The sequence below is a fragment of the Triticum dicoccoides genome, chromosome 3B (genome assembly GCF_002162155.2).
Source record: "Triticum dicoccoides isolate Atlit2015 ecotype Zavitan chromosome 3B, WEW_v2.0, whole genome shotgun sequence".
Lineage (NCBI taxonomy): Eukaryota > Viridiplantae > Streptophyta > Magnoliopsida > Poales > Poaceae > Triticum > Triticum dicoccoides.
This window is the reverse complement of record NC_041385.1, coordinates 795,558,887-795,571,149: the sequence shown is the minus strand read 5'-3', so window position 1 is coordinate 795,571,149 and position 12,263 is coordinate 795,558,887. Positions and strand designations below refer to the sequence as shown.

General features: G+C 43.4%; 1 protein-coding gene and 1 pseudogene across 1 annotated transcript; both read left to right on the top strand.

Moving 5' to 3' along the window:
- The first annotated feature begins 634 nt into the window (after positions 1-634).
- On the top strand, positions 635-4,412 carry LOC119278522 (putative pentatricopeptide repeat-containing protein At5g59900). Its single transcript, XM_037559863.1, has 3 exons — positions 635-3,075; positions 3,877-4,011; positions 4,142-4,412. The coding sequence occupies exon 1, from the start codon at positions 855-857 to the stop codon at positions 2,946-2,948; it is 2,094 nt and encodes a 697-aa protein (XP_037415760.1). The 5' UTR covers positions 635-854; the 3' UTR covers positions 2,949-3,075; positions 3,877-4,011; positions 4,142-4,412.
- LOC119280061 lies at positions 3,035-8,865 on the top strand (annotated as a pseudogene).
- The last annotated feature ends 3,398 nt before the right edge of the window (positions 8,866-12,263 follow it).

The following is a 12,263-nucleotide window of genomic DNA, read 5'->3' as shown; positions in this document are numbered from 1 at the left end:
GGTGGGTGGGTTAGTCAGCATGCAGTCTTTGTCAGTTCACCACGATCGCCCACGTTCTCCAGTAGCCCATGCGGCTGCAGTTGTACTCTGAACCTATATGTAACACTGTATGCTCTCTGAATGAATTGAGAAACACATTCCGCAAAACTTCACACTGCAGTCGCCCCCCACTCGTCCAGCTGACCACCCGACCGTCACCCACTCCGGCGATCCTCACCGCCGGCCCGATGCCTCCACCACCACCCCGGCACCGGGCCGGAGATCCCAACCCCAACCCCACGCCCGCCGCCTCACATTCCGGCATGGTCAAGCTCCTCGCCGACCTCCTCCACCACACCGCGCCCTCCGCCTGGCCGCCGGCGCTCGCGGCGCCGCTGCTCCGCAGCCGCCTCGCCCCGGCGCACGTCTCCTCGCTCCTCCTCTTGCCGGCCTCTCTTTCCCGGCCGGACCTCTCCCGCCGCTTCCTCCTCCTGCTCCCTCCCCACCTCGTCTCCCCGCTCTGCCTCTCCCTCCTCGCGCTCTCCTTCATCTCCGCCCCTGCCTCGCCGCCCCGCTCCCCGCACGCCGCCTCCCTCCTGCTCTCCCTCGCGTCCTCCTCCCCGTCCGCCTCCACCTCCTTCTCCTCCCTCTCCCACGCCTCCTCCCTCTCCCCCTTCCCGCCTGGCGCCACCGCCGCCGCCGCCTCGCTTCTCGCCTCCTCCTACCTCCGCCTCCGCCGCGCCCGCGACGCGGCCACCGTCCTTCACCTGTCCCTGGCCGCCGGCATCGCTCCCAACCAGTACACGGCTTCCCACATACTGTTTTCTCTTGTCAAGATTCGTCAGTTCACCCTTGCCCGTGCCCTGTTCGATGAAATGCTTCACTCTGGTGCTCGCCTGGATGAGCATGTTTACACGGCTGGGATTCGGGCTTACTGCGAGGCCAGAAACCTTGACGGTGCCAAGGGGCTTCTGGCAAGGATGCATCATGAGGGGGTCAAGGTCAGTGTGGTGCCGTACAATGTATTGATCTACGGATTGTGCAGGAATCATCGCATTCAGGAGGCAGTGGAGGTAAAGAACAGCATGGTGGCCAGAGGAATCAAAGCTGACGAAGTGACTTACCGTACGCTCGTGTATGGGTTTTGTCGGGCGGAGGAGCTGGAAATGGCATTGAGAATGACATATGACATGGCCAGGCTGGGGTATGTGCCATCAGAGGCCAATTGCTCATTTATGCTTGATGGGCTACGAAAGAGGGGGGATGTTCGGGAGGCTTTCAGGTTAGCTTGTCAGTTAGGTGAGTTGGGCATGGTGCCGAACATATTTGCATATAATGCATTGCTTGATAACCTGTGCAAGAGCGGTATGTTTTGTGAGGCAGATCGGCTTTTCAGTGAGATGGCAGACAGGGGTCTGGAGCCAAATGAGGTGACTTATCCTATATTGATACATTCACTTTCGAAAAGGGGGATGATGGAGGATGCACTTGACATGTTCGATAGGATGAGGGAGAAGGGTGTCAGAGTGACAGTCTATCCGTACAATTCCTTGATTAATGGTTTCTGCAAACAGGATGATTTAGACATGGCGATGGGTTTCCTGAGTGAGATGACTGAGATTGGAGTGACACCGAATGCAGCTTCATATTCTCCACTCATTGCTGGTTTCTGTAGAAAAGGGGATCTGTCCAGTGCCATGGAACTCCACCGGGAGATGGCTGAGAAGGGTGTTGCATGGAACACTTATACATTCACAGCACTTATCAATGGTTTTTGCAAGGACAAAAAGATGGATGAAGCTTCTCGATTGTTTAATAAGATGATTGACAGCAACCTAGTACCAAATGAAGCAACTTATAATGTCATGATAGAAGGGTATTGCCTGGTAGGCAATATAAGAAAGGCATTCCAGTTATATGATCAAATGGTGGATAGGGGCCTCACACCTGACAATTACACGTATAGACCATTGATAAGTGGATTATGCTTGACCAGTGGAGCGTCAAAAGCAAAGGAATTTGTTGCTGACCTAGAAAACAACTGCCCACTGAACAAATTTAGCCTAACCGCACTTATGCATGGATTGTGCAGAGAAGGAAGGTTGACTGAAGCATACCATGTCTGGAATGAGATGGCAATGCAGGGAGTCAATCTTGATCTTGTCAGCTTTACCATTATTCTGTATACAGCCTTGAAGCAGAATGATACAGAAAAATCATGCGTGTTATTGAAGGAGATGACAGAAAAATGTGTCAGGCTAGACACTGTGTTCCATACATGCATGATTGACATGCACTCAAAAGAAGGAAATATGGTCCAAGCTTTAAACTGTTGGGATAACATGATTGCTGATGGCTGCTTTCCAAATACCGTCACATATACAGTTTTAGTAAATAACCTCTGCAAGTCAGGGCATTTGAGCAGCGCAGAGGTCCTCTGTAAAGAAATGTTATCCAGTCAGTTCCTTCCTAACAATTATACTTATAATTGTTTTCTTGATTGTTTTACAACTGAAGGTAAACTGGAGAAAGCTAAAGATCTTTATTTCGCCATGCTTCGAGGCTCTCTTGCTAACATAGTGACAGTTAACACATTGATCAAGGGGTTATGTAAGGTTGGGCAGATTCAAGAAGCAATTGACCTTATTAGTAAGTGTACTGAAAAAGGTCTTTTTCCTGATTGCATTAGCTATTCTACAGTAATACATGAGCTCTGCAAGAAGGGTGATACAAATAAAGCGTTTGAGCTTTGGAATGAAATGCTGTACAAGGGATTGAAGCCTGACATTGTAGCATACAATATTTTGATAAGGTGGTGCAATGTTAATGGTGAACTTGAGAAGGGTTTGGGAATATACAATGATATGATTAAGAAAGGGGTGCAACCGAACTGGCGCACATATAAAGCTCTTTTCTTAGGAACTTCTCTGTTGACCAGCAAGCGAGATACTATACTGCTGAACACCTGATGTTTAGGGTCACCGTTTCCAATGTTATCCGTTACCCGAGTAGTCTGACTCACATCACACCCAGGAGTGCCCTGAGCAGTTGCTGCATGGACAATCTGGGGCTACCAGAATATGCAATTTCTTTCAGGTGCACAATCTAACCTTTTTTTTAAATCACAACCTAACTGTAGGTCCTGTACCTCCTGTCATGTTTTAGTAAATAGGTTTTGACCTGACAATGCTGTATCAGTTGTTATAACTCAGTGGATTATACTGCCCTGGGCAACTGCTTTTGTATACTGTCGGCTGTTGGTGTTGTTTCTTCCATGAAAGTTTCTCTTTTGCATAGTATAAGGAGTTGTCTGGCTACTCCAAAATAGACTAATTATGTGCTTCATTTCAATGATTCTTTTTTCCCGCCTTTAATTGTAACCGGAATGAATGAAATAAGGAAGATCTAGCTTAACGCGTACTGTTTGCAGTTTCAGTTCTTAACATGTAAACAGAAAACTATATATAATTTTGCATTGTCAAATTTGGGAAGAAATCCAAGACTGAATAAAATTTGGGATACAGTTTATTTTAGTCGAGTAACATGGGCATTTACACTTTTTAACGGTGATAGGGCGAGGCCTGAGGTTTTGAGCATATCAGCGAAATGGATGAATTAGTGATGGTTGGAGTGGTTGATGAATCTGAAGCATGCAGGACGCATGCCTTGTTCCACTTTTTTCATGCTGTGCGGTTGATGAATCTGGCCATGACATAGTATATGTAGCTCCAGCTCCTCAAAATCTAAGCCCGCCGACCATAACCAGGGTTTTTTAGTTGCAGTCATCTGCATGGTACAACTTATCTGCCATTTTTATGCTTTAGTTGAACTTTAACATCTGTGTGAAGCTAGTATGTTAACTGCAATGGACAGAAAACTGAACATGCTCTGTAACAGGAACATGGTGTCTGTAATCGTGGTCTGTACACCAAGACCAACCTAATATCTGATGGTGTGATCATCTGTACAGACGCCACTTTTCCTAGTTTCGGATGATGTGGTCATCCATTAGTTATGGAGCAACTGGGCAAGGTCTCTTGTTTTGCAAACTACTCACAGTGCCTGTTCATAATTCATTTTTTGTTTTTGTATTATGGGTTGCCGCCTTGTGATATATAGCATGATCTGATTGAACGTATTCTGTTTGTTTTATTGTTACCAGGAACTATGCTGGAAGCCTGGATAAGACAATTCTGTAATTGGGGATATTTTTTCGCTCATCCTTCTGAAATGGAAGAAGTTCAAGCAGATAATATAGGCATCTGTTGTTGAAGTTTCCTTCGTTAGCTCAAGCTGCACAGTTTGTTTGATGTACAGTAGATCCATTACCTGTACAAACTGTGGTGGTCCCTCCATATATAGAAGCAAAGCCATAAACGAATCATGCATACGCTTCAACAGTTTAATCCTGAGAAGCATGGATAATTTCATAATTTTTTCTTGGTGTCAGGCTATCAGCAGCGTCGAGCAATCTGTTTTCTTTTTTCTTGTTTGTGAAGCAAATGTTTCCGATAATATGTTGTGAAAGAACTACTCACTTAATCTTGTCTCTAAGTCAAACCTGTTTAAGTTTGACCAAGTTTATAGGAAAAAAACATATCTACATTATTTATGCATGTGCCTAGTGTTGATCCATTGATTCTCTGGATTGATAGGCCCTTTTTGTGGTGTTCGGTATTTCAAGATGTTCTTGTAGTCCTATGTCGTCTAGCACACTTTGCAGCAAACTCGTGAGATGCTCTTAAGAGCATCTACAGTACAGAGAAGCGTGGTAAGAGAGAAGCGATGAGCAAGCCATCATGGAAGGTTGTCATTGAGTTGCTCGTTGTCATGCTTTATGGTTCTTCATGCACAACCCTACTTGATAGAAAGTTGTAAAACTATGCTGCACCTGTGTCCATAGAAACTGATGATGCTTTTTCTGAGTGCAGGATACATTAATTGGTGAATCTGAGTATGTCGATGATCACAGGTCTGGTATGACAGTTGTGAAGCTGAATGGAAGATTGTACAAGTGTGGTCTCATCAGTCCACGCTTGGACTTTGGAGATCGAGTCCTAGACTGCAAGGCTGCTCCCCTCACCCAGGTTAGTCTGTAGAAAACAAGCCAGTAACCTACTTTTTTCAAATGGCAGGATTCCTGCATTCATTAAGAAGAAAAGAGTTGCTCGGTTAATTAGGGAAAACCAGATTGCTCAGTTAATTATGTAAAACCAGGCGAAAACCATCGGAACCGCTGAGCGGCATACATAAGACATCCCAGACACACACACTCCAAAGAGGGATGTGTTGTCAAACTTTCAGTAGTGTTTCCTGAGGGCCTGATTTTGCATGATCATTCTTATTTCATCTGCTGGTATCATGGATCATGATGAAGCTAGGGGAAAGAATGTGCGAGAGAAGGTTCAGTGCCTTTTCTTCTTTTTTTTTTGAGAGAAAGGGTTTTTTCTACTAGGAGAAAGAAAGATTTTGCTGTCCTTAGCCCAATTGGTCTGTCTGGTATGGTTGGCTCCTGAAACTTGCATCCGTTTTTTTCCTGCAAAAAAGAAACTTGCATCCATTTGCCCAGTTGATCTGATTTCAGTATATGCCGGTCAATTTAGAAAGTATATTCATTTTTGCTAAAAAACAACTAACTGTATCATGGATCTGATTTCGCGATTTTCAGGGTGGTTCGTTTTCATGTTTCTTTTTTGGCAAATCTGACCTGGTTTGGAGTGTGAGGCCGATTGGTGACCTTTTTCTTTTTGAATTTTACTTTGTATCGACTCAGCCGCGTGTCAGTTCGTTCTTGCCCGAGTCCTGGGGTGGAGGGAGTAGGCATGTCAAGCAGGGCAGGCCATGGGGGCGGCAGCAGCGGTCCATGCCAGCAAGACAGGTAACGGTGCGCACTCCCCTTCCCACCCCCCTCCCATGCTCAGTCTGCTGTGTGTCTCTCGTACGCATTAAGTCAGGGGTTATCATTCAGAGATAAGGTTTATGTCTTTGGTCTTTCATTCAGTCAGTCCGATATAGTTCTCCATTAAGTTTGTTCATTCTTCAGTTTGTGAGCTACAATCAATTTTTTTCTTCAGTTTGAGTAAGTTTGTTAATTCTTCAGTTTGCGAGCTACAATCATTTATTTTCCAGTCAGTCTTCCATTTCTCTTTAATATTTCATCAGCCTTTGTTCCCCTCTGCAAAATTCCACGACTCTTGTACTTATCTTCTAGCATTTTCTGGCAGCCGAGATTGAATATGCATGTTCAATTCTTGAGTTAGTTTTCATTCTAGGAATTCTTCAGTTCTCATTAATCCTTGTATCCAAATTTATTTCTTTAAACACTGCCTTAATTCTTTAAAAACTCACTGATGCCCTTCTGTTCCTCTATCTCCTCAATGGCACACTTTATTAGCAATCTAGGGAAATAAATAAACATCAACAAAGGTTGTTTTGTGGTACTGGTAGCTACTTTTTTCAGATCCATGTGCCGTTCTTTCAATCATTTGTTTAGCGGCTAGCTGGTATGCGGTATGTTGTGAAAAACCTGTGCACCACATATATATGCAAAATAGTTATAAAGTGAAGAGTACTGCACCACCAACCTCTAAATGTGTGCACAATGCTTTTCTTACATATATACCACACCAACCTTCACTAAAGGGAAAAAGGTTCTGTCATGATATATACCAATACGTCTACAACAGAATCGCTCCGCTGTCCCATGCCATTTCAGTGTGTTGGTTGAACTAACTTACTGCATCAAAATGGTGGTAGGCACATAAATAGATCAGTGGGGTTGTGTTGGTAGAACTAACTTACCGCATCAAATAGGTGATAGTCTTATAAACAGTACAAAGGGAGGGCCTTGGTAGCACTAACCTACTGCATCAAATAGGTGGTGGTAAAATAAATGGATCAAGGAGAGCGTGAGAGAAGAATGAGAGATGCAAGAATAGATGGAAATAGGAGACATCAGAAACATTTGCACGTTCTGGGTGACTTAGGACCAGAGTGACCAGGTTGATCTTGATCAGTGGGAGATGTAGAAGCTTCCTTTCTATTGATTGGCCTTTTATTACGGTTCATCTGGCCGGTTCTTTGGGTACCTTCACTTCAGCACGATTCACTCACGTGGTAAAATCATTTGAGAGGCCAATCCAGTGCTGCCACTAGCCATCTGATAGGTATTGCTCTTAGTTGTCGGATGGTGTTCTGGACTACGCCCAAGTAGCCAGCAGTGACAACTCTGAAAAGACACCGACAGTCCATCTGTCAGCGACCTTCGTGCTCTATGGCTTGACTGGTGATTTGCCCTACCTCACTGCCGCTCCCTGCACATCCCGGCAGGTGATCCGATCGGTGTCAGCGATAACTCTGAAAAGACATCACTCACATAGGCGCAGGAGCTTCAGCTGTGCAGGACATCGATTTGCCCATTGTGCCGCCCACAAGCTTCTTGATGTCTCCAGCATCCATGACGCATTCCATGGCGCCTACGAGCTGTTCGATCAAATGCTGCACCGCCACCGGTTGCCACCATCTGATCGTGCAATCATGGTGTGAGTGATGTGCAATCTGACACTTCTAAGCATCATGGTGTGGCATGCAATCTACCCATTTGATGAGGGGTGCTCCATCTGATCGTTGCTACTCTGTACAAAATTATTCGAATTTCTAGTTTTGTCTCAAGTCAGACTTGTTTGAATTTGAGCAAAAGCCTATAGAAAAAAATGTCAATATCTCGAGCCTTAAAGTTGAGACACTCATTTTGAGACGGAGGGGGTATAATTGATGCTGTAGATATTAACACGTTTATCTATGGACTTCCTGAAATGTAGAGAATTTTGACATAGGACAAAATTGTGCATCATCATATTTGAAATACAAAATATGTGCTCTATCTACATGAGCATTGATCTGCCATAGGCCACCCATTTTGCCTTGCTTTTTCTTTCTCAGATCATGGGACCCGAGCGGTGGAAGCTCCTTGTTGCCTTCGAGGTTTTGCCCACCATCCCTTATGCATCGGCCGCTGTTTGACGGGAGAAGATGACTAGAGGGCAGGGAAAGGAGGAGGGAGAGGGAGGCACTGAACAATGTGGCATAGGTTGATGGTGAGGACTATGAACAGAAAGGGAGCAATGTGAAGAGGAGGGTGACGAGGTGAGAAAATGAGAAGCTCGATGTCATTGCTCTCAATAAGTGCTTGTCTAAGAATTTTCGAGCTATGTTTTAAATTTGACATGCAATTCTACTATGACTGAAATATGCAGGTATTTGGTTATTGTAAATTTTAGTTGTGTTGTACATATCTTTATTTTAGTAGTTCTGGTTAAGCTATATTATTAGCGCCCCATAATCTTTATCTACCGACGTATCTGTTAGAATTGAATTTGATTTCTAAAATATCACATCTCTCCAATATAAGTTATTCATAATATGGAATTCCATTGTTTAGAATTTGAACCTTGTGTTCACAAATAAAATGTTGCCTAGAATCAACTAAATTTTGACCAATATTTTCCACATAGCAGAAGCCACGTTGAGCTCCTCACCGTTTCAAGCTTTGAGCTCTTCTTCCTTTTGATTTATGTAAGATACTATGGATCTTTGATATTCTGAACACAATAATATGTGGCTGTGTATGCAGAGGTTAAACACACCTTTCTGAGAAAAAAACTTTCAGCTTATTGGCGGGCCAAAACATATACTCCCTCAATCTGGAAATACTTATCGGATACATTGGATCCGATAAGTATTTCCGAACGGAGGGGGTAGCTATGTCGTGTGCATGCCTTTGTAAAACGTTGGTACTTCAAATTTTAATCTTGTGTTTACACTATTTAATTTTCACAGATCTATTTAAAATTTAACGAGTTTCGTTCAGATGTCGATGAGAAACTTTTATCTTATTGGCATATTAATTCATGCAAGTGGATCAAATATACCTGTACAGATGGATTTCATTAACAAAATGAGTTTCTATCATTTATGCCACTAGTTGTGTCCCACTGCTCAGTTTTGTCACTAGGATAAAGTGTTAGCTCAAAGTCCGTTTACCATGTTATAATGATCAAATACCCATGGACCAACATGTCAGCTCTCCCTCTATCTCACTACGATAAAGTGTGGGTCTCACTTAATCCCAACAATGTTCTTATTTTCCTCTAGAATTATCCGTTTGCTTACTCCTGACAAGTGGGGCTCACACTTGTCATTATGAGATAGAGAAAGCTGGCATGTGGGTCTAGGGGTATTTTGGTCATATAGCCTGGTCAACGGGTTTGACCTGAAAATAACGGTGTCTAATGGCATTTTTGAGGAAATATCTAATGCAACGATGGCATTTTTAAGGTATCAAATGGTATTTTTGAGCAAGCATCTCACGGAATGATGACATTTTTTAGCAGTTGTAACTTTTGATGGCCAAACTAAGTAGTGGGATGAAACTAGTGGCATAAGTGATAAAACCCTACTGAGTACGCTGCAAAAAATTTCAACAGTGGCTAATCCAGTTCATGAATTGTATGCTGCAAAAAATTGCATGTGGAGAATAATTTATAAGTCCAGAGTACTAGACCACCAACCTCTTAACCTCTACTTGTGTGCATAATGTTTTCTTATATATGCCACAGAAACCTTCACTTAGGTGAATAAGGATAACTTCTGATATGTACCACTTCGTGTTCAATAGACTAGCTTGCCTTCTATATTTTAATGTGTTGGCAGCATCAACTAACTTATTTCATTAAATAGGTAAAGGGAGTGTTAGAGAAGAGTGGAAAACATATGAGAAAACCTAGGAATATGAGACATCAGGAGCAGTGGCTGAACTAGCTGTCTTGGGACCAGACCAAACTGAATGGAACCTCTGTGTCATCCGTGATCGTATTGCTGATGCTAGATAGACCGATGGTTCTAGTCATCCTGTCCCTAACAAAGTCCGTTTCTTAGGATGCCTGCTGCACTTTGATGGGGTAAGCATTGAAGCAGATCTCTACTACAAAGGAGTACAAACTGTGGTGGTACCTATACAAACTATGGTGGTACCACCATATATAGAAGCAAAGCGAGAAACGATCATCATATGCTACAATAGTTTAACCCTGAGAAGCATGGATGGTTTCATTGTTTTCTTGGTGCCAGGCTATCAACAGTATTGAACAATCTGTTTTTTTTTTCTTGTTTGTGAAGCCAATGTTCCCATTAGTATATTATACGAAAGAAGTACTCACCTAATCTTGTCTTAAGTCAAATCTGTTTAAGTTTATATGGAAAAATATAGACATCTACAATATTTATGCATGTGCCTAGTATTCATCCATTGATTCTCTGGATTGATAGGCCCTTTTTGTGGTGTAAGGCATTTCAAGATGTTCATGCAGTCCTATGTCGTTTATCACGCTTTGCAGCAAAAATGGTGAGATGCTATTACGCGCATGTACAGTGTTGAGAAGTGTGGCAAGAGAAAGTGATGAGCAGGCCGTCGTGGAGGGTGGTCATTATGTTCCTCATTGTGTATGTCTTTTATGGTTCTTCATGCACAACGCTACTGGATAGAAAGTTGTAAAACTATGCTGCACTCGTGTCCATAGAAATTGATGATGCTTTTTCTAAGTGCAAGGTACGTTTTATTTTTTTGCGCTGAAGTGCAAGGTACGTTTTATTTTTTGGCGCTGAAGTGCAAGGTATGTTAATTGGTGAATTTGAGTATGTCGATGATCACAGGTCTGGTATGACAGTTGTGAAGCTGACTGGAAGATTGAACTAGTGTGGTGTCATCAGTCCACGCTTGGACCTTGGACATGAGTCCTGGACCGCAATGCTGCTCCCCTCACCTCAGGTTAGTCTGTAGAAAACAAGCCTGTAACCTATGTGTTGTCAAACTTTCAGCAGTGTTTCCCCAGGGCTTGATTTTGCATGGATCATGATGAAGCAAGAATGTGCGAGAAAAAATTCAGGGTTTTTTCTACTTTTTCTTTTGAGAAAGGGTTTTTCTAGTAGGAGAAAGAAAGATTAGTTCGGTTCATGTCCTGGTGATGTCCAGGCTGGACTGGAGCTCGCCAGAAAAATGGTTGAAGTCATTTGGGGTGTGTTTTGATCCCTTGCTAGGCAAGGCTAGCCTTGCCGACAAAGACTGGCCGATTTGGCTCGCTCGCTCGATAGAAGAAAAAGATGGAAATCGCTGGTAACCAAATCCATCGGTCCCTTGCTAGGCCAGGCTAAGCAAGGGCTTGCAGGATAACCAAAAGGCTCCCTTGGTTGCTATCGTCACAAAGCCTTGACTGGTGTGGCTTGAAATAGCCTAGGCTGCCTGACGACACAATAATTATCCAAGGTTCAACTCCACACCAGGCAGCAGTTGCGCCCAGGCATAAAGCCGTGGACAGAAACCAAGCTAACCGTTGCAGCCATTGGCCCATTTGATCTGTCTGCTACCATTGGCTCCCGAAACTCACACCCGTTTCCCCAGCAGGAAAAAAGAAACTTTGCATCCATTTGCCCATAGTATCTGATTACAGTATATGCCTGTCAATTTGGAACATACAATAATTTTCCCTATATAAAACAGCTTGCTTTTTTTAAATTTGGTGCACAATCGAATTTTGTAGCCATCTGATTATCAGCCTGAATCTCATCTTGCGTGTCCTGAGCAGGATTTTTTTTTCTCGGCCAGTATTTTCGGAAACCGGCGCTTCCGCTACCCGCTGAAAAAAGGAATACCGAACGCAAATTTTGAATTTAAACGTCTAGATTAGGTCAACTAGAACCTGTATGGCTAACCAGGCAGAACGCATCTCTTTGCGTGGTGGTAATGCGCAGGCTGTAAGCATTGACTGGTCGCAGGTTGTAATCCCAGGTTTGGCAGCCGACTTTTTAATATGTTTTTTGCCGTTTACAAAAAATTATAGGTCAGCGTGGGATGCGAGCTCGACCCCGCAAGCCCACCAATTACGGACAAACGCGCTGACGACTAGAACAGGCACATCGTTCTGTTAATTAAGGCTTAAAATTGTATATATATTGAACCAACAAAATTCAAAATTCCGAATTCATTTGAAAATTCGGGCGAAAAAAATCCAATAATTCCGAGATTTTCCGGAAACCGGGCTTTTCGGTGCCTACCGAGAAAAAATGGAATAGGAAAAAAAACCTTGGTCTTGATTTATCAGTAGACATTTAGTTTTTGGGTCTGCATTTGCGGGTGGTTCTTTTTCGGGTTTCTGTTTCTGCAAACCGACCCAGTTTGAAGGGTGGGGGAGATTGCTGTCCTTTTTTTTTTTGAATTTTATTTCGAATTG

Excerpts from the sequence above, each read along its gene's own strand:
- LOC119278522 (XM_037559863.1), top strand. The coding sequence starts at position 855 with ATGCTTCACTCTGGTGCTCGCCTGGATGAGCATGTTTACACGGCTGGG.